Raw genomic sequence first — 24,590 nt, 5'->3', positions numbered from 1 at the left:
AGGGTAGGTGGAGGGAGAGGCAGGAGAGGAGGAGTGGGGGAGAGGGAAGATGAGGGAAGGGGAGGCATGGGGGAGGCAAGGAAAGAAGAAAATACTTCGCAAGTAGGTAGCATGCATGTGTGTGTTACAGAGAATAAAAAAACCAAGAGATTCCCAATATCCACGAGGCTCTCAAGTACCAAATAGAAATATTCACAATGCTACACACATGGACTTAATACTCATGAACTTTTAATTCGACCACCTGTTGGTGACATTCTCTCACATCCAGTACCCAGGAAACACTAGTACAACCTCTGCCTTCACGCAGTGGAGCTATGGCCACGCCCCTCCTTCCCACAGGCCTCTGATGCACTGGGTTTTACTGGGCCTCCTCTCTCAAACCTCCGCTATCTCTTCACCCCTTCAGAGGAAGGGTCAAACGCAGAAGGGGAGGTAGGACACCGCATATCATGTGCTCAGGACGTGGCTCACATTGCCTTCTACCCCAGTGTACCCTCTCCTAAGTGCCAAGCCACTTTTCCCTTGTCCCCCACTCTCTATTCTACACTGCTTCAGTACTCTCAGTGATTCAAGTGCATTTTCGTCAGGGCTGGGAGTCCTTCTGCTCTGAAGCCTCTGGAAGCATCTGCAGGTAGTGTTTGTGGGCCACCAGGGCATCAATGGTGCCTACATGAGAAGGGAGGGAAGGGAAAGAAAGAAGGGAAAGACCCCTGATACTGACTGCCAACTCTTATGGGTCCATTCATGTGCACAGGTTAAAGCCCTCACTCCCTGTACCTTAGAACATGATTGTATCTGAAACATGACTGCTGCAAGTGTGGGCAGTTAAGTTTAGATGAGGTCTTAAGTAATTCATGATGGTCTGTGTCTCCATTACACAGAGATTTTGGACTCTGGGCCAGGCACAGAAAGGGTATGCAAGGATGAAGGCAGAGGTCAGAGAGACCACTCTGCATGCCAAGGAATGGGCAAAGGGGGCCAGCAAACCACTGATCTAGAAGAGAAGCCAGGGACAGACATGAGCCAGGAACAGCCACAGAAGGAACCGGCATGCCAGCTCCTTAGGCTTGGACTTGCAGCCCAGGACCGTCTGCTGATTAAGATGCACCATCTGTGGTACTTTGTTATTGCTGCCCTAGGAAACCAACCAACGCACCAACCACAAGGGGCATCCTTTCTAGAAGAAGCTATTCCCCTATGCTCCAGAAATAGTGTTTTTGGTGATGGTGGTGATCATATAGGCAAATATATTACCATATTGGCCACATTGCCAAAGCATCCTTCTTTGGCTAAGAGTAATGAGGATGATCTGAGCAATGCATATGTATAGCAGGACCCAAAAGCCTCACTCCAAACCCAGGGTTCTTTCAGGTAGCAAAGATGGGCAAGCACAGTGTCTGCTGCACATACTTATTTCTAGGTGTGTGTCTACAGGGTCCATCTAAATCACTCTGATCAGGTAGTAATTTGTATAGACTAGATCCCAAGCCACAAAATTTGATCAAATTATAAATGAGCCAGCAGTTTCCAAGGGGCTGATTTTCCTATGCCTTTTAATACCAAATGCTTTTAATGTGAACCAATCATTTTTCCATGTTGTTTTAGTTTGCATTTCCTTTATTACTGTAAGGTTGATGCTATTGACCAGTGTGTGTATATTAGGTTGTTGCTTGTCTATTTACGTGTTTTGATCGATTCTGTCTTCCTGAGTATGCTTAGGTTTAAAGTTATGTTTAGAATGTCCTTGAGAGCTTTTAATACTTCTATGGATGTGGAATCCTCTGAGTTTTAGATAATTAGGGACACATTCAATATGCCACAAATGGCTGGAGTCCCATGACTATAGAGACATAATTACTGTACACCTGAAAGAGAAGAACAAATGAAGTTTTCATCCCCCCCCCCCCCGCCTCCCCCCCACCTCCTCCCAGCCTCTCACACACATACACACTGCTGTCTCTGTGCCAGGCATAGGCATTTGGGAAAGGATGCAGATTTACAGGCTCTGAAGAAAAGCCAGAGTTGGTCTCCTGGAACTTACATGCTCACTCTAATGAGGACAGACAATGAGATTTCACGCAGGTGCATCCTACAAGGATTAAGTCTCTAGACAGAAAAAGAGGTAGATTTGGTCATGAAAGGAGACAGGCAATTCAGGGAGCAATGAGACTGACTAGACTCAAAGGAAGGCTCAGGAGATGTTTCCCTAAAGACGACTTCCAACACTTGAAGAAGTGGAGGCAGTAACTGAAGCAGAGGAAAGAGACAAAAATGTTCTAGGCAGGGGGCCTAGAAGGTGCAAAGACCCACAGGCAGCAGTGTGCAGCTGTGAGTCTGGAGTGCAATAGCGGTGGACACAGGAGTGGACAATGATTGCAGAGGTACCAGGGGTCAATTCTTACAGGGTCTTGGAGGCCACTATAAGAATTGGGGCTTTCACAATGAGACTTACACTTTATTTAAATTTTGCTTACACGAACACCTCAGAAGGGTGGCAAAAACAGAGGCTACGACATAAAGATCAGAAACAGAAAGTCCAGTAGGAGATATAGTATTATTTGGGAGATACATGGTTGTGGGTTCAAACAGGGGAGAGAACACAGCATGTGGGAAGGGCAGAAAGAAGAGGTGCTGAATTCTTCATTACTGAATACCAAATCCTTGAAAAGAAAGTTGACTATTCACCTATAATCCCAGCGACATTGAGAGGTGGAGACTAGAAAGACGGTAGCTCTGAGCCATCCCAGGCAGAAAGTCAGTGAGATCCCATCTTAACCAATAGCTGAGTGGTGAGTATGCCTGTCATCCTAGTCACTCAGGAGACAAAAAGGAGGGCAGTGGGCCATGCCAGCTGGGGTAAAAATGCAATGCCCTGTTGGAAAAACAGAGGGGGAAAAAAAGGCCCGGAGGTGTGGCTCAAGTGATAGAGTGCTTGTCTTGCAAGGGTGAGGCCCTCAGTTCAACCTGCTAGTAACAAAGGAAAAAACAAAACAAAAAAAAGAAGCAAACGTGACTATTCAATGTGAGCATGGAACACGAAGAGACTCAGCAGACACTAAAGGTGTTACTGACTTTGAGACCTATTTTCTAGGAAATAGAGCAGAGCATTTCAATGCACACCAAAGAAATGGACCGTGAATACAGCTTGTTGCTGCTGACTACACACACGAGTAGTGACTTACACAATCTATGAGTCTCCACTTGCTTTACTTGGTCTGTGACAATTTCTGACATAAGGACTTTGAGTCTACTAAGTTGGCTGTTAGAAGATACAGATCTCCTACTGACAATTCTAGTAATACTCTACTATGTAGCAGCACATAAATAGTTATTTCTGTAAGTCGCTATTCTGCCCTGTTCTCATTTGAGTATCAACTACTTCAATGGGACACGGTCACGGAAAGTTCACGTTCTGACATGGAGCATGGGGAGGCAAAGCAAACAGCCTGGGAACAGCCTGCTTCTTCATCTGCTGGTCTTCTCTCTTTGGCATGGTAAAAGCGACAGTGTGTGCTGTTCTCAGCCATGGCCCTTCAAGGTGGCCAAGCAGTCTTGTTGGGTCAGAGACCATCTGCATACTTTGTTGAAGGCCATTGCAGTGAGAGCCCGTGCAGTCTGACTGCAGCCAACCCCACTAACCTCCCTCTCCGGGAACTCCTCCTTCCAGAGCTGGCCCCTCCCCTCTCCCATGTCCTGGTCCCCAGTCATCCCCACATACAATGACTACCCTACACGGCCCATTCCTTTGAATGCCTGGTTAGGCTTAACTTTTCATGCATTCATACTGATCATCAAACTGGCGGCAGGACTTTCCCAGTTTTCGTGCCACCCCCACCCCGATCAGGCTTTTCCCAGGAGGGGCATGTGCAGACAAAGACTATGGTAGTTATGTTTTCTGCATCTCTGGGTGGATGAGAAGCAATCCAAGAGGGGTGAGGAGAGTTATTAATCGTTCTACCACTGACAAATGAGACATGAGCTGAGGCTGTAAGTGGTTACAAGATTCCCTCTGTCTCTCAAGAGTTGGAACATGGGTTGTCCCAAGGACTAGAACACAGACATATGTTTGGTCTCCATGCCTTTAGTGGTTTTACAGTCTCAGGGAACATTGTCGAAGGCTAGCGTCCACTCTCAATGGCAAATGTTGTCCTCTTTCTACAGAGAAGGACACAGGCTTTTCAAAAGCTCAGCCCAGCTAGAAAGAAGACAACTTCCTCTCTTTTTTTCCCCTCTTTTTAGTGCTAGGAATCAAACCCAGGGCCTTGATAATGCCAGACAAGTGCTCTATCCTTGAGCTACACCTATAGCCCAAGAGTCTGTGTTAAGGTAAGCCCAATCAGTGCTGACCTACTATACCAAAATGCCTTTTAACATAACACAGGAATTTGTAAAGGAAAAATTAGGATATTTAAAACAAATATACTCACATTAAAGATGTAAAGAACAATTGAAAACACCACTAAAGAGGCTAAGATAAAGAATGAGCTCAGAAAACCAAAGTCCAAAGAAATAGTGAATATGGTAGTCTATGAACGTGCCCACCCTACTTAAAAGAAGACTGTAATTCCTGGGGAACAGACATACCTGGGGATGGAGATAATCAAATATGCATAGAGCATCAAAAGAGAAACAAACAGAAGTCATAATCAAGAAAATGACCTTAAAAACTGGCAAACAGGCAGGCTGCTCAGACAGGTTTTGTTTTTCAGTAAAGCGCGCGCGCGCGCGCGCGCGCGCGTGTGTGTGTGTGTGTGTGTGTGTGTGTGTGTGTGTGTGTGTGTGTGTGTGTGTGTGTGTGTGTGTGTGTGTGTGTGTGTGTGTGTGTGTGTGTGTATGTGTTTGTGTCTGTGTTCTTAAAAGAACTAGAAATGTTTTGGTAACAGATTAAGATATAATTTACAGAGTTGAAAATATATCATTTTAAAGTAATTGATTTATCAGTCTTTCATGTAGTCATAAAGCTATACCATTTGAAGGCTAGAAAAATAAAAATTGATCTACCATTTCCTGAAGTATGTTACTATTAGTTTCTCAGGCTGTGGTATGAGACTTTTCCTAGACTGATAAACAGGTTGAATGTGAAATACCTATACAATTTAGCTTCCCATTAAAGTGGCCAAGAAGTCCCAGGATTTCCCCCAGTAAGCTGACATGGAGCACCTTTTCATGGCCGTGCAGTAGTGGTCCATCAAATCAGTGGTTTGGGGAAGATACTTCAGAAAACTCTGCTCCACAGCAACCCCCAATGACCCCGGTTCAGACAAGACCATCATTGGAAAAGCCCGATAGGTGTGATTTAAGTCTCACAGGTCTAACTTTTTTGTGTGACAGCAACCATTTGGAAGTATATATTTTAAAAAATTACAACAAAGCTAAATCTAGGTCTACATTCTACCATACACATTAAAAATAAAAACTCTGAAGCCATATGTCAGAAAGTTCTCACAACAAACAAGTTTGCTAAAAAATTCAGAGGTGGAGGATGGTGGTTTGTATCTGAAACACCAACTACTTGGGAGGTAGGTGAAGGTAGGAAGACTATGGCCCAAGGCCAGCCCCAGGAAGAAGTGTAAGATGACATCTGAAAAACCGATGATAAGCAGAAAAGATGGGGGCAAGTGCTTAGCAAGCATGAGGCCCCTAGTTCAATTGCTGTTTTGTTTTTTTTTTTGTCGGTCGTGGGGCTTGAACTCTGGGCCTGGGCGCTGTCCCTCAGCTCTTCAGCTCAAGGCAAGCGCTCTACCACTTGAGCTACAGCGCCACTTCCGGTTTTCTGGTGGTTTATTGGAGATAGGAGTCTCACGGTCTTTCCTGCCCGGGCTGGCTTTGAACCGCGATCCTCAGATCTCAGCCTCCTGAGTAGCTAGGATTACAGGCGTGAGCCACCAGCGCCCGGCTTGAGGCCCTAGTTCAAAATACCTTAAAGCCACCACTCTCCGAATCTCAAAAATGAAAGAGAATATAAAAGCAATAAAAAAAAAATCCAGAGTAATAAGGACTTATCATGGTAACAAAAATGAAATGCAGGGCTGGGAAGGTGGCTCAGTGGTAGAGCGCTTACCTTGCATGCCTGAAGCCCTGAGTTCGACTCCTCAGCACTACATAAGCAAAAAGAAAAAAGCCGGAAGTGGTGCTATGGCTCAAGTGGTAGAGTGCTAGCCTTGATCTGACGAGCTGAGGGACAGCACCCAGGCCCAGAGTTCAGGCCCCACGACCGGACCCCAAAAAAATTAAATGCACAGATTCAGGAACAATGTGCTTGGGCATGGAAAATCCAAAACCATAAGGAAAAAATGTAAGAAAGGAATATACTATGATAATGGTCACATTTCACAGAAGCACCAGTGACAGGGAGATGAATGTGAAGAAAACAACTTCATAAAACCAAACCAAGTGCTAATATCTCATGCCTGTAATCGTAGCTAGTCAGGAGGCTGAAATCTGAGGTTCGTAGTTCTAAGCCAGCTGGAAAGTCCATCAGACTTTTATATCTAATTAACCAATTAAAAAAGGGGAGCTGGAGCTGTAGTGGAGCATTAGCCTTGAGCCAAACAGGCCAGCGACAGAGCCAAGGCCCCAAGTTCAAGCCCCAGTACCAGGAAAAAAATAAAAAACAACCCAAACCAGGTGTCACTCCTCCTTGGGACGTTACATTAGGAAAACAAGACACAAAACAGGACAAAAACAAAACACAACGGTGCGACATGTGAAGACCAAGATCCCTATCAGAGAAGCAGATGGAACAGAATGATTGTCTGATGCAGGGGAAAGTCTAAATCAAAGTGTGTGAGCAGAATTGCATTAACAATTCACATGCGTCACATCCACAGTCAAGTGTGAAGAAAGCCGCTCAAGCCCTAAGAGAAAGGAAACACTAATGAGACTGAAGATCCAAACAGTCCAATAGTTTGGTTGTTCTATGTCATCCTATTTCATCTGAGCTCCCCAGGCAATAATCCATGTCCAGGGAGCTCAGTGAGATCAGGGCTCCTGGCATGGGTAGCTTGTTCTTCCACTTCCTAAGTCCTCATGAAAAGATCCTTACTCCTAGGTGGTCTTGTCTAATTGTGCAAGTGGAACCACTGGACCAAAGATTGCATTCCATTCTGGTAGCCCTATTTCTATGCTTTGCAAAGCCCAGTAACGGCTGCATCTGCTGTCCACCTATTGTCTCACTCTCGGGCCCATGAGCTGGGTCATGTTCATCTCTAATATTGCAACTCTAACAGTAGCTAACTGGTGTTAATTGCCCACTGTCATTACAACCAACAACTGAGTACCAGTTCTGATCAAGGAGTAGAATTGCAGGATCACTTAAGATTTTGAAGAGTATCAGTGTTTTTCAAGTATCTACACCACTTTCTCTTCTCACCAGCCATGGAGGAGGGCTGTAATTTGTCTGCATTTTGGCCTATACTTGTTATTGGCTATTTTGCTATTATTATAGCTAGACTGGTAGGTGTGGAACAGTATTTCACAAGATTTTGTGCTGCTCCTAGAGCTTGAACTTAGGGCCTGGGTACTGTCCCTGAAAATTTTTGCTCAAGGTTAGGGGCCTACCACTTGAGCTACAGCTCCACTTGTGGCTTTTTAATGGTTAATTGAAGGTAAGAGTCTCACAGAATTTCCTACCCAGGCTGGCTTTGAACCTCAGTCCTCAGATCTCAGCCACCTGAGGAGCCAGGATTACAAGTAGGAGCCACTGAGGCCCAGCTTTTCACATGGTTTTAAGTTGGATTGTTTTTAAGATTTATGATGCTAAATATCATGGGACTATTGGCCAGGAGCATATTTTCTCTGGATATATAACTATTCATATCTTTTGTCCAATTTGAAATTGCATTGTCTTTTTATCAATGAAGTGTTAATAGTTGTTTACATATTCTATATACAAGTCCTTTACCAGATATTACACTAGCAAATAACCTCTCCTACTCTGAGCTGTCTTTTCAGTATTTTTTTTTTTTTGTTTAAAGCTAGAGTTCCATTTTGATGGAGTTCTATACTACCTTTTTTTTTTTTGGTCACGGGGCTTGAACTGTGGGTCTTGGTGCTGTCCCTCAGCTCTTCCGCTTAAGGCTAATGCTCAACCACTTGAGCCACAATGCCACTTCCAGTTTTCTGGTGGTTTATTGGAGGTAAGAGTCTCATGGAGGCTCCTGCCCAGGCTGACTTTAAGCTGCAATCCTCAGATCTCAGCCTCCTGGACAGCTAGGATTATAGGTGTGAACCACCTGTACCCGGCTTTTTTTCCCCCCTTTTGTCACTGCATTTAAAAGTCATGCATTTATAGGAAAATACTGCCTAATCCAATAGTTTTACAGTATTAGATTCCACATTTAGGGCTCTGAGTTATTTTTTTGTGTGTAAGACATGAAACAAAGGGTCCAACTATTATTTTTCACGTGGATATTTAGCCATTTCAGTACCACTTGTTTGTCTGTAGAAAAGACTGTTTTTGGATCACTGATTTGTCTTGGTGCCCTTGCTCAAAGTCAGCTAGCCGCAAGTTTAAGGTTTCTTTCTTGGCTCTCATTGATCTATGCTTATTCTTCTGCCAGTACCACACTACCTTGATTATTCTGCAGTAAATTTTAAGATTGGAAGCATGAGTCTTCCAACTTAGCTTTTTCAACACTATTTTTAAGCTATTTCAGGTTCCTTGAAATGGATAGTTTCTGCAAAGTAAGCTATGGTGTTGTTTAGTTTCTGCATTCTTTGGGATCAAACCCAGGGCCTCATGCATGGTAGGTAAGTGCTCTACCACTAAGCTACATCTCCAGTCTCTAAGTTGCAATTTCCTTTTTTGTATGTGTATGCCAGTGCTAGGGCTTGAACTCAGTGCCTTAGATTTTTCACTCAAAGCTGATGCTCTACCACTTGAGCCACTCTTCCCCTTATGGCTTTCGTGGTGGTTAACTGTAGATGAGTCTCTCAGTTATGCCTACCCAGGCCGGCTTTGAACCATGATTCCAGCCTCACGTCTGTTTCCTGAGTAGCTAGTGTTATAAGCAAGAGCCACACTGCAATTCTGATAAAGAATGCACTGAAACCTGATGGGGAGGTCTATAACTCAGTGAGGGAAGAATTACCATTTTAATGTTGAGTCTTTGATATATGAACTTGAGGGTCTTTTTAGTAATATTTTAGAAACTATCTTTAGACTACTTTAATCCATGTTATCATTGGCTCAAAAATAAGTAGAAATAAAAACTATTAGGCAGAACATTGATGCCAATATTATATGCAAAACACCAAATTGTTATAGTCTGGCCTACTAATACTCTAGCCTACTATGTATCAGTATAATCATTTAACATTTAAGAAGCACTACAGCGCTATTCATGCTCTTTTATTTTTATTATTTGGAGTTATTAGCCCCTAGCTATATCATTATGAAAGATATTACTGATTTCACTGCTACCACAGTAAAATATTGGGAAGCAATAATCAATTATCCCAGCAATAATTTCTCAACAACAGGAAATACCAAGTTACCAACATAATGGAAATCTAAACGCTTCTACCTATGTTATTCATAAAGACTATTTAAATGCATGCGAACATTCAATTTGTGAACAAAATGCATAAAGTATCACTCATGTAGATGAAAAGTCTCAAAATAATGTAAAAAAGCTTAGGATGCTGGGTGCTGGTAGCTCATGCCTGTAATTCTAGCTACTCAGGAAGCTGAGAGCTGAGGATCAAAGCTTGCCCAGGCAGGAAAGTCCCTCAAACTCTTATCTCCAATAAGCCACCAGAAAACCAGAAATGGCGCTGTGGCTCAAGTGGTAGAGCACTAGCCCTTGAGCTGAAGAGCTGAGGGACAGTGCCCACCTAGAGTTCAAGTCCGATGACTGACAAAAAAAAAAAGCTTAAGACGTAATAACTGGGTTATTTTTTAATAAGGCTGCTTAACATCTTAAAAACAGCCTGTCATGATGTTTTTAAGTAAGAGGGTCTATTTGTCACTTGTAGTGAGAGTATGAGGTAACATCCACTTCCACTCACTTGTGCATAACGCTGCTGAGCTGCAAAATGGTTTTAGCAATGCTGCCACCAAAGGCACCTGGCAATGGATTATGCACTTGACCTTCACCCTTAGGACCACAGCTGATGGAGGGAAGAGAAAGCTCATCCGCTTAGGGATGTGGGAAGCTTAGGGATGGAAATCAATATCAGCCTTCCACTTGCTTTTCAACCCCACAGCCTGAAAGACGGGCTGGGAGGAGAACAGGGCATTTCCCTCATCATTTTGGGTTGCTATTACCCTCTCATTCCAGTGAACAGTCATTAAATCACACAAAGCGGGATTTATCTCACTAGAAAATGGAGACAAATACACCCTCCTTCTTCCCCTACAGCAGATAAAATCAATCTCTCATTTTTCTGTACTTCTAAGAATAAATGGCAACCTTATTTTTTGGGGGAGGGTGGCTTGCCTAAAGTAATTAAGAGAGCTGTGTAGGATGAATATAGAGAAAACTACAATTAACAGAACCTCAGAGAGTGATTTCTCTTCCTGCACTGCTTCTTTCCTGATCCTATAAATAACAACATTACATCATGCTGACAAGGCGGGTGGGAACAGCACTACCACCAGACAATGGCAGCATATTCAGAGCTGGGGGCAGGGCCAGGCCCTGTGTGTGTGTGGTCCTGCACTGGGCCCTGCTAGCTATGACCCTTACAAGCCTGCTTTCCTTTCTCCACCTGAAAAATTAATATCTTCAGGGAGCAACACTCAATTTTCTGTCCCTGCAGACTCATGAGTGGGTGGGCTAAAGGGCAACACAGACCTCTCACACATTTGTTTTTGGGAGGGGGACTGTTGAAAAAATGTATAGTCTTCATTTTTGCTGTGATGGGGACTGGAGACAGGGCCTCAGTACTTGCTAGGCAAGTGCTCTGCCATTGGAGCCATCCCCTCAGTCCTTGCTAAGTCTGTATTTTATCCAAAATCTTGTCACCTTTGTTGGGGCTAGCCTTGAACTCAATCCTTCTGCCTTTGCCTCCTCAATTGGATGCATGCACCACCATGCCTGTATAAAATTGTAATTTTATTTCAACAAAAATACAGCCTAAAAGCACTACAGCCAGTTTTAAAAGGACCTCTCCCAACAAATCACAAAAAGAATAATGGGAAGATGCAGAGTTCTGTCAGGGCACCCTGGGCCTACCACACAGGGCTTTGTAGGGTCAGAAGACTCGCATGGAAGGGGGGACACCAGGTGATGTGAAGTAGAAGTCAGCTTTCTAGGTGTACATCTATAGACCCTGTTCATTGGGGGAAGGGAGTGGCAGGGGAAGAGATCTCCGTCACTGTGCCCTGCTCAGGGGGAAGAGCAGGCAGAGCACAGAACAACAGCAGGCCAGGCAGAGAATGACACATCTTCTAAGAAAAACAGACATATGAGGCAGTTGCCAACATGAGGACAATTATGGGGCTGAATGGCCTATGTATTGGGGCTCAATGCCAAGAGCTGTGAGGCTGCAGATGGACAGAGAAGCGTGCATGTGTGCACATGCACAGGTGTGTGTGTGTACACACACACTTCCTGTGGCATAAGTAGCACTGGGCCTGTGAAGAGGTCAGTCAAGGGCCCACACAACTGTGGGAAGGGTTCTCAGAACTTCCCACCCAAGTCCACCCCGACACCAGAACAGAGCTTTGTGTTGATGCATTCATTTGACCTCATTTACATGTATTTAAGTCAGTTTTTTAGAATCGCATCTCTGAAATAAAATGTAACTCTAAAGAAATGAATTTGTGCCTTTAGCTAGCACCTTGGAATTTACACACAAATTATCACCGCTGGGCCCCTGAGGTTTTCCATCTGCAGGAACAATCAAATGCAGATTGAAATATTTTTCAGCGTACTGTAGAGACTATTTTGTCATACCTTCAATAACCAACCCCCCATTTACATAGCACTTAAGTTAGGTAATATAAGTAATCTAGAGATTAATAGAGATTACTTAAATTATATCTGAGAAGGTGTGGATACAGATCTTTTTCTCTTTTTATTGTCAAGGTGATGTTACATACAAGGGTTACAGTTACATAATAAGGTAATAAGTACATTTCTTGTCAAACTTGTTACCCTTTGACTCATTTTACTCCTACCTACCCTGTATAGAGGCCTGGAGCAATCTCAGGTTTTGGTACCTGAAAAGGTTCCAGAACTAACCTCTAACAGATGCTGACAGAGCACTGTATCTGATTCAGGACCTCCAGAGAAGGTAGTCTTCTTATCCCAAGGGTCAAGACATTTTCTGAGCTGGGATCATAGCTGAAGTAATAGAGCATTTGTCTGTCCATGCCTAAGGGCCTAAGTTCAATCCTTAGTACTAAGAAAACTCTCTCTTTCAACCCAACTTCTCTTCTTAAAGAAGTAACACTCCCAGTTAGCAATGACAATATTCAGAGTGCAACAGATCTGCTGCCAAGAGATGACTTATTTGTTTAGCAAATATACAGAGCAGGTCATTTCTGGGCTGGGCTTAGACCTCTGTTTCCAAACCAAATCACAAGGTTTTAAAATGTCAAGTACACAGAATACTCACAAAATATGGGCTCAAGCTCAGGAGACAGTTTCAAAATAAGAGTCCTTAAAATGTTTGCATAATAGCAACCTCATTAAAGTACTTTCATTTATATATACATATATACTCATATATATACTTACTCATTCGAATAGTAGAGCATTCAAAGATTAAATAAGTTAATACTAAAAAATTAGTTACATTTGCTAGACATATTATATTAGGTGTCAAACATGTACATAGAACCAAATACATATACATATACATACATATATGTATATATTACTAAGTAGATTAAAACTGAAGAAAATCTGTCAAAACCAAGTCAAAACCATGTGCCATGAGTATCTATAAAAGGATCTTAAAGGCTCGTACATTCACTAGATAAATGCACACTGAGAAGGAAACAGCTGTTCTGTAAGCAAGTCAATGACTGAGCCTGGACCTCCCATGAAGACTAGGGGCTTCTGCAGGTGTAAGTGCAGTGCCTGGGGGATTCATGAAATGCACAGTGTTTGGGCACTTAGCAGATAGCAACAATCCTATTTCAAGAAAGCCCTAAGAGTCTTTCATCCTCTGAGCCTTTGCAACGAACCAAACAAAATCACTCCTCATTAGCTGTATCACAGTGGCTCATGCCTGTAATCTTAGCTACTTAGGAGGCTAAGATCTGAGGAGCGTGGTTCAAAGCCAGCCAGGAAAAGACAAATACTGGAGATTCTTATGTCCAATTAACCCCCAAAAAGCCAGAAGTATAGGTGTGGCTCAAGTGGTATAGTATTAACTTTGAATACAAATGCTCAGGGACAGTGCCCAGACCCTGAGTTTAAGCTCCAGGAACAACAACAAAGCAAAGCAAAACAAAACACACGACAATCTACTTGGCTACAAGATAACAACTAAATAAGAAAACCAACAGATCTTATATCCTTTCTCTTAACACCAAATACCAGGGAAGGAAGCAAGAGGCTGCACCATGAATGGTCAACCACCCACCATCTACACCCTAACAACAAAAATCCACTGGGCAGTGAGGACTTGGCACTTCCAAAAGCCATCTTTAGAAGAACCTTTTGTAGAGTTATTGCTCCCTTATTTCTAGAAGCATCCAATCACAAATGACCACTTACATTTAGCATTACTTTGATCCTTAAGATTTACCCAAGGTTTTCCTTTTTTTGGGAGGGGGGGAGAAGGTTTTAGTGAATCTAGTATTTTCATTTTAAGAAGAAAAACTTAGTGTCAAGCATAACAAACTATAAATCTGACTTTTCTATTTCTGTTCAACAGTTTCAAAACAATTTAGAGCACACATTCAATCATCAAGGAAGGCAGGGATGAGAATTCTAATGACACTGGTACCTTGTGGCTGGGCTACATGCAATATTAAATTTCAGGTGTTCAGTAGCCCATTGCTACTGAACTCTAAACCTAATACAGACTAAGTATTCCTTTCTGAAGTATTTAGGGCCAAATATATTTTGAATTTTGGGATTTTAAATCAGATTTGGGAATACTGACCTATATCTATAGTGAGATATCTTGGAACAGAACGCAAATCTAATCATGATACAAAGGTAATTTTTGGGGGGTAGGTTGTAAGACTTGAACTCAGGGCCTAAGCACTGTCCCTGAGCTTTTGTCACTCAGGGCTAGTGCCTGCTCTACCACTTTGAACCATAGCGCCACAGACTTTCCTGCCTGGGCTGGCTTTGAACCGAGATCCTCAGATCTCAGCCTCCCGAGTAGCTAGGATTACAGGTACGAGCCACTGGTGCCTGGCTTGTCCAAAGGTAATTCTAAACAATATTTTACAGCATCTGTGGTTTGACTACAACCCATCCTATGAAGTAAGGTATGGAATTTGATGCTTCTGGCATCACGGTGGTACTAAAAAAGTTTCACATTTTAGAATATCTCAGATTCTAGATTGGGGATGTGGGTATCAACTGTATCATAATGTTCAGAAATATCTGACATGCAACACTTGCCCTTTAAGAAAGTTAATTAAATCTAAGAAATGACTTATCCTGGGCTGGGAAGGTGGCTCAGTGGTAGAGTGCTTGCCTTGCATGCATGAGGCCCTGGGGTTGATTCCTCAGCACTACATAAGCAGAAAAAGCCAGAAGTGGTGCTGTGGCCCAAGTGCTAGAGTTCTAGTCTTGAGCTGAAGAGCTGAGCGACAGCGCCCAGGTCCAGAGTTCAAGCCCCACGACTGACCACAAAAAAAGGAAGGAAGGAAGGAAGGAAGGAAGGAAGGAAGGAAGGAAGGAAGGAAGGAAGGAAGGAAGGAAGGAAGGAAGGAAGGAAGGAAGGAAGGAATCACTTATCCTGTACCAACTTACATTTCAGATTTATTTCCTACTGCACAAACCCAAGACAGGAGTGACACTTTGACCTCTGAACATCTTTTCTTACAAGTAGGGTCAAGACCTGACTGAACAAGTAATGATCAGATCTGTATATGTAAAAGCAACAGGAAACAGGAAAAAAGGAAGAAATGCAACCAAATTCTTGTGAGTCCAAGGAAAAAGAAAACAGTTCAGGCTGAAAAAAAATAACTTGATCAGATCCCAATGAACTAAATGAACTGTATTTTACTTATAAACTTATCAGTTTAAACTCTAACTCTTCACACTTAAGTATTTTAGAGGTATACAATAGCAAGATTTACATATTTTAGAGGTATACAATAGCTGGGAAGTCTTCATATTTTAAGTTCCCACTCATGAAGGAAAAATAAATGATTAGAGAATACAGACACCCTGCCCTACCATGGCCCATAAAAGCATTATGGCAATATTTCAAGAACTCTTGGAGGGTTTTTTTTTTGGGGGGAGAGGGGGCTGACTCCAGGCAGAGTGCTTGGTTAATTGGGGGCTATATTATGTTAAGGCCTGGGAAGAAAATACATGGCCTCATAGCTACCTTCTTTCATATGTATGATTTCTCTCTTCTCTTTTCATTTTCTTACACATCCTTGTCCCTCTGAGCAAGCAGGTAAAAAGATATAAGGAATAAGTGAGTCTCCATGGACCAGGGCATGGTCTTGTTTTGGAATGGGGAGGCTGATCTCATGGTTGAGATGGCTCAGGAATTTATTAGAAGCACCCTCAAAGCCCTGTTTTCTTTAGTCAGTATAAGATTTGAACTCAGGGCTTTGGTGCTTCCCAAGCAGGTGCTCTTACCACTGACTCATTTCTCCAGCCCTGATTTTTTTCTGTTATTTTGAGATAAGGTCTAGTTTCCTGCCTACGTGCATGCATGGGTAAGATACACCTATGTTAGACTTCCCAGTAGCTAGGATTACAGGTGCTAGGGCTCTTGCCTGTAATCTTCGTTGAAAAGGGTCACCCAAAATTTTTATGGCTAGGCTGTTCTTGAACTTCCATCCCAACAATCGTAGCCTCCCAAGTAGGTAGGGATATAAGCCTGACCCACCAGTGTATGGATGTTTTGGGGGTTTTTCCTACACTCTGTAGGAGACCTTTGTGTGTGTGTGAGCTGGTCCTGGGATTTGAACTCAGGGCCTATCCCCCTGAGATTCTTTTGCTCAAAGCTAGCTCTCTACTACTTGAGTCACAGCTCTACTTCTGACTTTTTTGTTGTTGTTGTTAGTTTAGTGGAGATTAGAGACTCACAGGCTTTCCCGCCTGGGCTGGCTTCGAACTGTGATCCTCAGATTTCAGCCTCCTGAGCAACTAGGATTACAGGTGTGAGCCACTGGCACCTGATAGGAGACCATTTTCTATCTATGCCTAAGGATCAAGTGGGATTATATGTGTAAAATTATTGCACATTATCTAGCCAAACTAAATACATGCAAACACAGATAGAAATAAGCTACTATTATTTTGAAGCTGATGCTGTCCTGACATTTATAACAACTTTCGTATGAATCAGCTGCAAGCTAAGAACAAGATTTAGTGATTATTAGCAACTTAAAGAAGGGTAAGCTGTATTTTTGTTCTTCATCTAAGAGCTTTCGTTCGGAATGCTCCCATGCCTTAAGCTGTAAGTACGCCAATTATTTTCATTCTGAATGAGGACTCTCACCCAGCTTCGCCCACGTCCCTGAACAGAAGGTAACTGACTAACATCCTGGCTTCCTGGAAGAGCCTTCCTCAGCAATGATACAAGGACAGGCACAAGGACAGAGTGTTCAGGAGCATGACACTTGGCTCATCAACACTAGCCCCCCAAACCCCAATGAGAGATTTGATCATCACAGGCTTGACTTGAGGAAGAAAAAAAGAAGGTTCAGGAAGTTGCCTTACCTCTAGTCGCTGGATCCGTCCCTTGAAAAACATAAAGAGGGAAGAATTTGGATAAGCAGCCTCTTTCTTGAGAAGAATTTCCTTAGCTTCATCAAGCCCTGCTTTGTTATCACTACCATCCAAGGCAAAAAATGGGCGGACAACGGTATGATACCAGAGTAGAGCTAACCTGCAGGGAGAGAGAGACACAGAACCATTGAATTCCAGGGGTTGTTCCTATGTGCCATTCCACTACACATTCTTTCCAGAAACCTTATTATGCAGGCTTCAAAGAAATCAAGTCAGAGCGTGTTTCCCTGCATTAATTGTGTAAATGCTGAAAACTTCATGAAGCACAAGGAATAAATCAACATGTTTCCATCAGAGAAGAGGCATCTAGCTTTCTTAAGCTTCTAGATGGACTGCTGGGAATGTGCCTGATGGTAATACACTTCAGCCACCAGTGCACAAATTAGGAACAGTAACAAGTCACTGTAAATTGATTGGCCCCCTCATAATAAAAGCCTTCACTTTCTACAAAACAAAAATGTGGCTTTCTCATGTATTCACAAAAGCCAAATTTAAATATGAAATACACAGCCATAAAGTATATCAAACCAAGTTAAAATAAATTAACAGAACATACTAGGGGCATTTTCTCTAGCCTTGGGAAGATGCTCAACTTCATAAACAGCGAGGGGCCAGGGGCTCACACCTGAAATCCTAGCACCTCAGGAGGCTGAGGTCTGAGGATTGCCGTTCAAAGCCAGCCTGGGCAGAAAAATCCCCCATGTGACTCTTCTTTCTGATTAACCACTCAAAAATTGGAAGTGGAGTTGTGGCTCAAAGTGGAAGAGCACTAACCTTGAGCTTAGCGACAGTGCCAAGGCCCTGAGTTCAAGTCCCACAACTGACAAAACAACAACAACAAAAACAAACAAAAAAGTGAAACTCAAGTGGTAGAAACCAGCTTTGAGTGAGGAAGCCAAGTGAGAACACAAGGCTCTGAGTTCAAGCCCCAGTATGGGCCCAGAAACAAACAAAATAAATAAGTTATTTAAAATTTCTTTACTTGAAAGTCATGGAAGGAAAATGTCATGGTTAACTTAGGTAAACAGAGCAAAGTCATTGAGATCTGCTTTAATGAACAGACAAAACTGTTTAGCCAGCATGTCAATCCTTTTCTATAAATGTATATGTCTAGTGTAAATTTGATTCTTTTACAGAGATTGAACTAATTTACATATTTATTCCCATTCATTCCTTTATTAGAGGCAAGCACAAAATATTAAGATACAAACAGAAAATAAATCTATTAATGCAAAATAAAGGACCACTGTTGGTATTAATTTAATGAGTAGAGGCAAAACTATTTTCCAAATGAAATTTAATGATTTTTATGTAACTGTTTACTGATTAAGAATATCCAAACTCCTCAATACTAACAGGCATAGAAGTGTATCTCATAAAGGCCTCTGTAACAGCAAAGTTTTTTCAGGAAACTTTACAAGTTGTGTTAGACAAAGACTATTGGTGTCTGATAAATCACAAATGGTGGATATTTTTCAGTCTGAATTTTTAAAAAATTGCATCACTTTGACTGATGGGCAAATAGGTGAGTCTATGAACTGATGTCCAAATAGGTGAGCTCCTGTTCTGAAGCATTACACCAGTTTCATTACGCTCATCTAGTTAAATAACTCTCATTTAAGTTTACACTGAACCTTGTATCATGACTCTAGACAGTGTACTAGTATGAGACAGCCAAGTCTCATACACCCAAATACAATCAAGGAAAATTATCCAACATGGGGATTCTTTATAGGAATAAAAATCAGAACCACAGAGAAAGCTTATCAAATTTCTATCTTATAAGTCTAAGAATCAAGACCGTGCAGCTTGCTGACTGTGGTCAAAGTCACAAAACTGCGTATAAAACCACTAGTTTTACCTGTTTAAAATACAGGACTCGTAAGTCTTAACGCACAGTGCCTTGTTCTCTGATTAAAGTCAGCTTATAACTCCCTCCCCCACCACAGAACACAGTCCTTGGTGTTTCATTAAAGGCACAGATTGTGCCAGCTAACCAAGCATTTTCCCAAAGCTTCCTTTAAAATCTGATTGTTGTTTACTTACTTTCAACACTACATTAGCTACCAAAGCATTGCAATATAGCTACTCACGTAGCTAAAGGGGCCTTCATGTCCTTACTTTCGCTCGCATACGTCAGTGAAGAAAGCCCCTGTAGGCGGTCTCCAGGAAACCCCAGCAGGTTGATGATTTTGAGCAGGTTTGGGGGCACCATGGATATGCAAAGATGAAAAAGGCCATATCCAAAGCTAACAGCACCTTTCAGTCTGTTTAGGGACTCCTCAGTCACCCCTTCAGCCGCAATGTGATTATCATTTGCAGCGTCAGAAGTCAAGGGCTCTTCAGTTAACTTCTTCTGATACAGTTCCTGAAGGGTGTTGATGTCCACATAGCACTTATTGTAAATCTTCCAGGCCTTCCTAAGAATCCACCCACCTTTTATGTATGCTAGGAAGAGAAGGGAGAGAAGTAGTCAAGAACAGGATTTCAAAGTCTTTATATTTGAGTAATAGAAAATATTAGAAAACAATCAGAACAGCAAGGGAAAAAAACAAAACATCAACATTATTCGCTATCATGGAACTCTGCTTTCTTCCTTGTTCTTAATTTTCTTTGTTGCTGATAGCCTTTCTCTATATTTATGACCATTTGACAAGAAGCACATGGGCTTTTGTTATCGGTCACTGTAGCAAGTCTGTTATGCAGTAGGTGAGGCCTGGCATATAATATAGGGAGGAAGGAGAAGGAATGCATAAGTCCAAATGTTTTTCTGAAAATCCCTCTACCACCACCTTAAAAAAAAGTAACTCTCACATTTGTCTCCCCTGTATTTTTAGTCCTCCAGAGAAAATTTTCCACTGCTTAGTTTATTCCCAACCACCAAGTAAGGCAACCTGCCAAAAACTAATACAAGAAAATAAAGAGGACAACTTCATTTTGACTTGGTAAGCAATGGCCAATTTATTATCAAAACAATCATTCATGCTAAGTGCAAAAATACAAAGAATCTAAAGTACCTATGTCTGGTGTCAAGTGGATGGTTTATCCACACCTGGTTGGGATGGCCCTGTTTAGGCTGCTCACTTACTGCCCTCTTCTAGAGACAGCCAGGGTGAGGAGAGGGCAAAGAACAAGTTATTCCAACCCTGTTTTTTGTTTTTGTCGGTCATAGGGTCTTGAACTCTGGGCTTGGGCGCTGTCCTTCAGCTCTTCAGTTCAAGGCCAGCGCTCTACCACTTGAGCCACAGCACCACTTCCGGTTTTCTAGTGGTTTACTGGAGATAAGAATCTCACAGAGTTTCATGCCCGGGCTGGCTTTGAACCGCGATCCTCAGATCTGAGCCTCCTGAGTAGCTAGGATTACAGGCGTGAGCCATTGGTGCTCAGCTACCCTGTTTTTTTTTTTTGTAAATCACTTCTACTATTTGCCCATTAAGTCAGTTTTTCTTGGTAGATCCCTCTTGGAAACTCAGACCACAAAAAAGACTTCAAGGATAAGAAGACATGGGATTTAGCATCCTCCTCCTAGCCTTCCACATCCGGCTGCAGGCCTTTCTTCTGTGAACAATACATCTATGATCATTTAACACATCATCACCACATTTGAAGGAAGAGGCTTTCTGTGTAGAACTTTCTGTATGCTGAAGTGCCCTCTTCAAGTGCCTTTCTACATTTACCACTAGGAAGAATGCCAAGAGGCTGGACTTGCTGTACTCCCTTTCCCAATTACTATGACCCCCTCCAAGGTGGGGGGGGGGGGTCACATGAATTGGCCTGCTCAAGTCAACACAGCTCTGCAGGTACAGTGCCAAGTCAATCCAGCCCAGCAATGTCTGCAAAGAGTGTGCGTCTTCCCAACACACAGAGAACACAGTAACCAAGAGCTGTGCACTGTAGGCCCCTCTGCTGCACCTCTAGAAGATCAGATGTAAATCATCCCGCCATATAGTTCTCTCTCTGCCCATACAGAAGGGTAGAGAAAGCAGGAAATCAAAGGCCATTTGCCCTATCTTATTAGGGCCAGCCATTAACCTACAGGGAGATGGAAGGAAGACAGGGACCCCCATTCATATATGAGTGGAAGTCCTTTCTAAGAAGGACGCTCATGTTCTAGTATGAAGGTATCCAGTTACACAAAAATTACCTTGAAATGAATTTGTCATTTGTATCTATGGCAGCATGTGACATAGCAATATACCCATTAACCTGTCTGGCTGTAAGGCCTGGTTAATCCTACATCAGAGAGGTCAGCTCAGGCTTGCCTTTCTTGTGACGCAAATGACAGAGTATGAAAGACAAAAGATGATTCAGTTTCTACCATCAGCCCCCAGTCAGCAGACTTGTAATAGGTTTTCTGTTCCACTTCAATTTCTTCCTTTCCTGAATGGCATCATCTTTCCTTCAGTCCTCCTTTTAATTCACAAAATCTACACACCCACCACGTGCAAGGAAGAGACACCAAATCAAGGCGCAGTGACACAAAAAAGGAAACGGACTTCCATTCTTTTTCTTTTTGGCAGCAGTGAGGCTTGAACTCAAGGCGCTGTGCTTGTTAGGCTCGAGCCATGCTCCCAGGCTTTTGTGATTTAGGTTGTTTTTTTGTTTAGATAGGTCTCATGATGTTTGCCTGGGGATAGCCCCAGGACTGCATTCTTCCTAATCTATGCTTTCCATATATCTGAGATTTATAAGCATAAATGAATTCTTCATAGTTTAACAACCACTGGGTGCCTGAAAGGTGAATGAGGCATATTGTTGGCTATTTTTGTTCACTTGAAACAAATACGGTGCTATTCATAAAGCAAACCACCATGACACAAACTTGAGGAGACATTTATGTCTACAAGAATTTCACTTCCATGTCTTCACCACATTTGGTCATTACAGGGCTTCAGGAAACAAAAACCAGAATGTTTCAAGACATCTACAAGTAAAAAAATTAAATAACTGTTTAACATCAAACTGTGAGAAGGCAAAGGTCACAAAGGCAGACTGAAAAAGCGTGTTGATGGTAAAAACAAAACATAACAAGGAAGTGGACCTGTGACTCAAATGGTGGAGTACCAGGCCTTTAGCAAAAGAAGCTCAGGGACAGTGCCTAGACCCTGGGTTCAAGCCCAAAACTGGCAAAAATAGATCAACCAACTGTTATTATTATTATTAAACAGAACTATAGTATAGCACCTATTTAGTAAACACAAAATCATGGGTTCAAATCCAGCAACATAAAATATTAGTTAAAATTAAAATAGGCTGAATGCCAGGCACCAGTGTCTCATGCCTACAATACTAGCTTCTCAAAAGGCTGAGACCAGCAATATCAAAGTTCAAGATCAGCCCAAGCAGAAAACTGAGCCCCCCTTCTCAATCCAGAGCTGGACACAGTAGCCTGTGCCTGCCTTTCTGAACTCCATGGGAAGCTGAGACTGAGAGGACTGACATTCCAGGGCATTCTGGAAAGAAAACTCTACAAGACTCCATCTCCAGAAAGGGAAGCAAGACACAATGGCACATGCCTGTGATCACAGCCACTAGCCTAAAGTAGGCAGACTGAGGCTCAGATATGCAGGAAGCTAGACCTTATCTCAAAAAGAACCAGTGCAGGGCTAGGAAGATGGCTCAGTGGTAGAGCGCTTGCCTTGCATGCATGAGGCCCTGGGTTCGATTCCTCAGCACCACATAAGCAAAAAGAAAAAAGCCAGAAGTGGCGCTGTGGCTCAAGTGGTAGAGTGCTAGCCTTGAGCTGAAGAGCTGAGGGACAGCGCCCCAGGACTGGACTCCATCCCCCCCCCCAAAAAAAAGAACCAGTGCAGGAGGCTCATGACAATGAGTTTCACCCTAGTACTGCCAAGAGTAAGCAAGAGAAACACACAAATTATTCATAGTAAAGCATGATTATGCCCAATAATTTGCTTTATTATGGCCTTCTTGATCTTCCACAAATTTTCCAGAATATTTAATGATTTACAATATATTACAAAATATCTAATATATTTATAAAATATAATTTAATAATTACATAATTTAATAAAATTTAAAATATTTACAAAATATTTAATGATTTAGAAGTGAGTTTGATGACTCAACACTTCATGCAGCCTTTGTTTGCTTCCCTGACAATGTGCAACAGTGTACACTCTGTAATTGTTAAGTAAATCAGTGAATGAATAAAGACACATATACTACTTTTTTAAAAGTGTGTGTAGGTGTACGCACACACATGCATGTTAAGTCCTGGGGCTTGAACTCAGGGCCTGGACATGATCTCTGTACCTTTCTGATCAAGGCTAGCACTCTACCACTTGAAACACAGCTTCACTTCTGGCTTTCTGATGGTTAACTGGAGAGAGGAGTCTCACAAACTTTCCTGCCCACTGGTTTCGAACTATGATCCTCAGATCTCAGTCTCCTGAGTAGCTAAGATTACAAATTGTGAGCCACTAGTGCCTGATTCATTTTTAGAAACTTTTAATATACTTAAACATTTCCCTACATTTGCTTTATCCTCTCCTTAAAAAATAATAAAATGAACCCAGCACTGGTTGGTCATACTTGTAATCCTAGCTACTCAGAAGGTTAAAATATGATGATCAAGGTTAAAACTAGCCTAGACAGGGAAGACTGAGACTCTTATTTCCAATTAACCACCAAAAAGCCAGTAGTCGAGTTGTGGCCCAAGAGTTGAACCAAAGGACAGCACCCAATCACTGAGTTTGAATTCCAGTACCAGCACAAAATATAAAATAGAATCAAATAATGAAAATAGGGAAAGGGGTCTCCCTACATTGTGCAGGCTGGCCTTGAATGCCTGTGCTCAAGGGATCCTTCTGCCTCAGCCTTCCACATAGCTGAGATTCAGGCATATGCCGTCACATCGGGCTAGACTTTTCTCTCAACGTTTTCTTAGCAGCTAAAATTAGCTTCTCGCAAAAGTCTTTGAGCACCAGGAAAAGGCTGCCTTAAAAAAAAAATCACAGACTACCCAGAGCTCCTGTCTTGACCTAAGAACTGTGTCTTCTGTGCTTAGCTCAGCTTGCCTAGCTTCTCCAAAGCTTACATAGAGGTAGAGTGAGCTCCAATCAGGGATTCCACACTATTCCATTACAGGGAATTCACAGCACCAGGAGCTCTCAATCATGTACGTCAGGTATGGAGATGGTAATAAAAAGGTTAAAGGAAAGCAATTAACCAGAGAAAATGATATAGGTACATCACGGGACATATCTTAGAAGAATAGGGGCCAAAAATTACATTGTTAGTCAGGTTCAAAGAGACAAAGTTTACATGTTTTTCCCCCTATGTGGAAGCTAGAATTCATTTATAAATATATACGTTGGGTGATTTGCAATCATATACAAATGTATTAAGTAAAACATAGTAGACTCAGGGAAAAACAATGTAATTCCTTAGAAAAGTCAAAGTCCAACAAAATAAATACCAGGAAATGGGTACTTGAAAAAAGTGGGATGGGATCAAGGGGAGAGGGGAAGACAAATGAAGGAAAGAAGGCAGGGGAGAATGAAGTAAAAGCTCAATGTGAAAGTAAGGGTAGGGGTGAATTGGGAGGGGGAGGTGAGAATGTTGAAAGGAGTGACATTGCTCAAGATGCAGTCATCAGGTACAACTTTGTGGAATGGTGACGCCTGTGTACAACTACTTAAAGATACAAAAATATTCTTAAAAAAGAAATAGACC

The 24,590-nt window shown here is 42.2% G+C and overlaps 1 protein-coding gene across 1 annotated transcript in view; it reads right to left on the bottom strand.

Annotated features, from left to right (window-relative positions):
- Ttc39c (tetratricopeptide repeat domain 39C) overlaps window positions 1-24,590 on the bottom strand; it is a 93,189-nt gene that overhangs the window by 24,022 nt on the left and 44,577 nt on the right. The window contains exons 5-6 of the mRNA XM_042675300.1: window positions 18,989-19,343; window positions 16,827-16,995 (exon numbers count right to left, since the gene is read on the bottom strand). Coding sequence (XP_042531234.1) covers window positions 16,827-16,995; window positions 18,989-19,343 — 524 coding nt within the window. The remainder of the gene's footprint in view (window positions 1-16,826; window positions 16,996-18,988; window positions 19,344-24,590) is intronic.

Source organism: Dipodomys spectabilis, unplaced genomic scaffold (assembly GCF_019054845.1).
Source record: "Dipodomys spectabilis isolate Male_0828 unplaced genomic scaffold, ASM1905484v1 ptg000024l, whole genome shotgun sequence".
NCBI lineage: Eukaryota > Metazoa > Chordata > Mammalia > Rodentia > Heteromyidae > Dipodomys > Dipodomys spectabilis.
The sequence above is the reverse complement of the archived record's forward strand: the minus strand, read 5'-3'. Positions and strand labels throughout refer to the sequence as shown.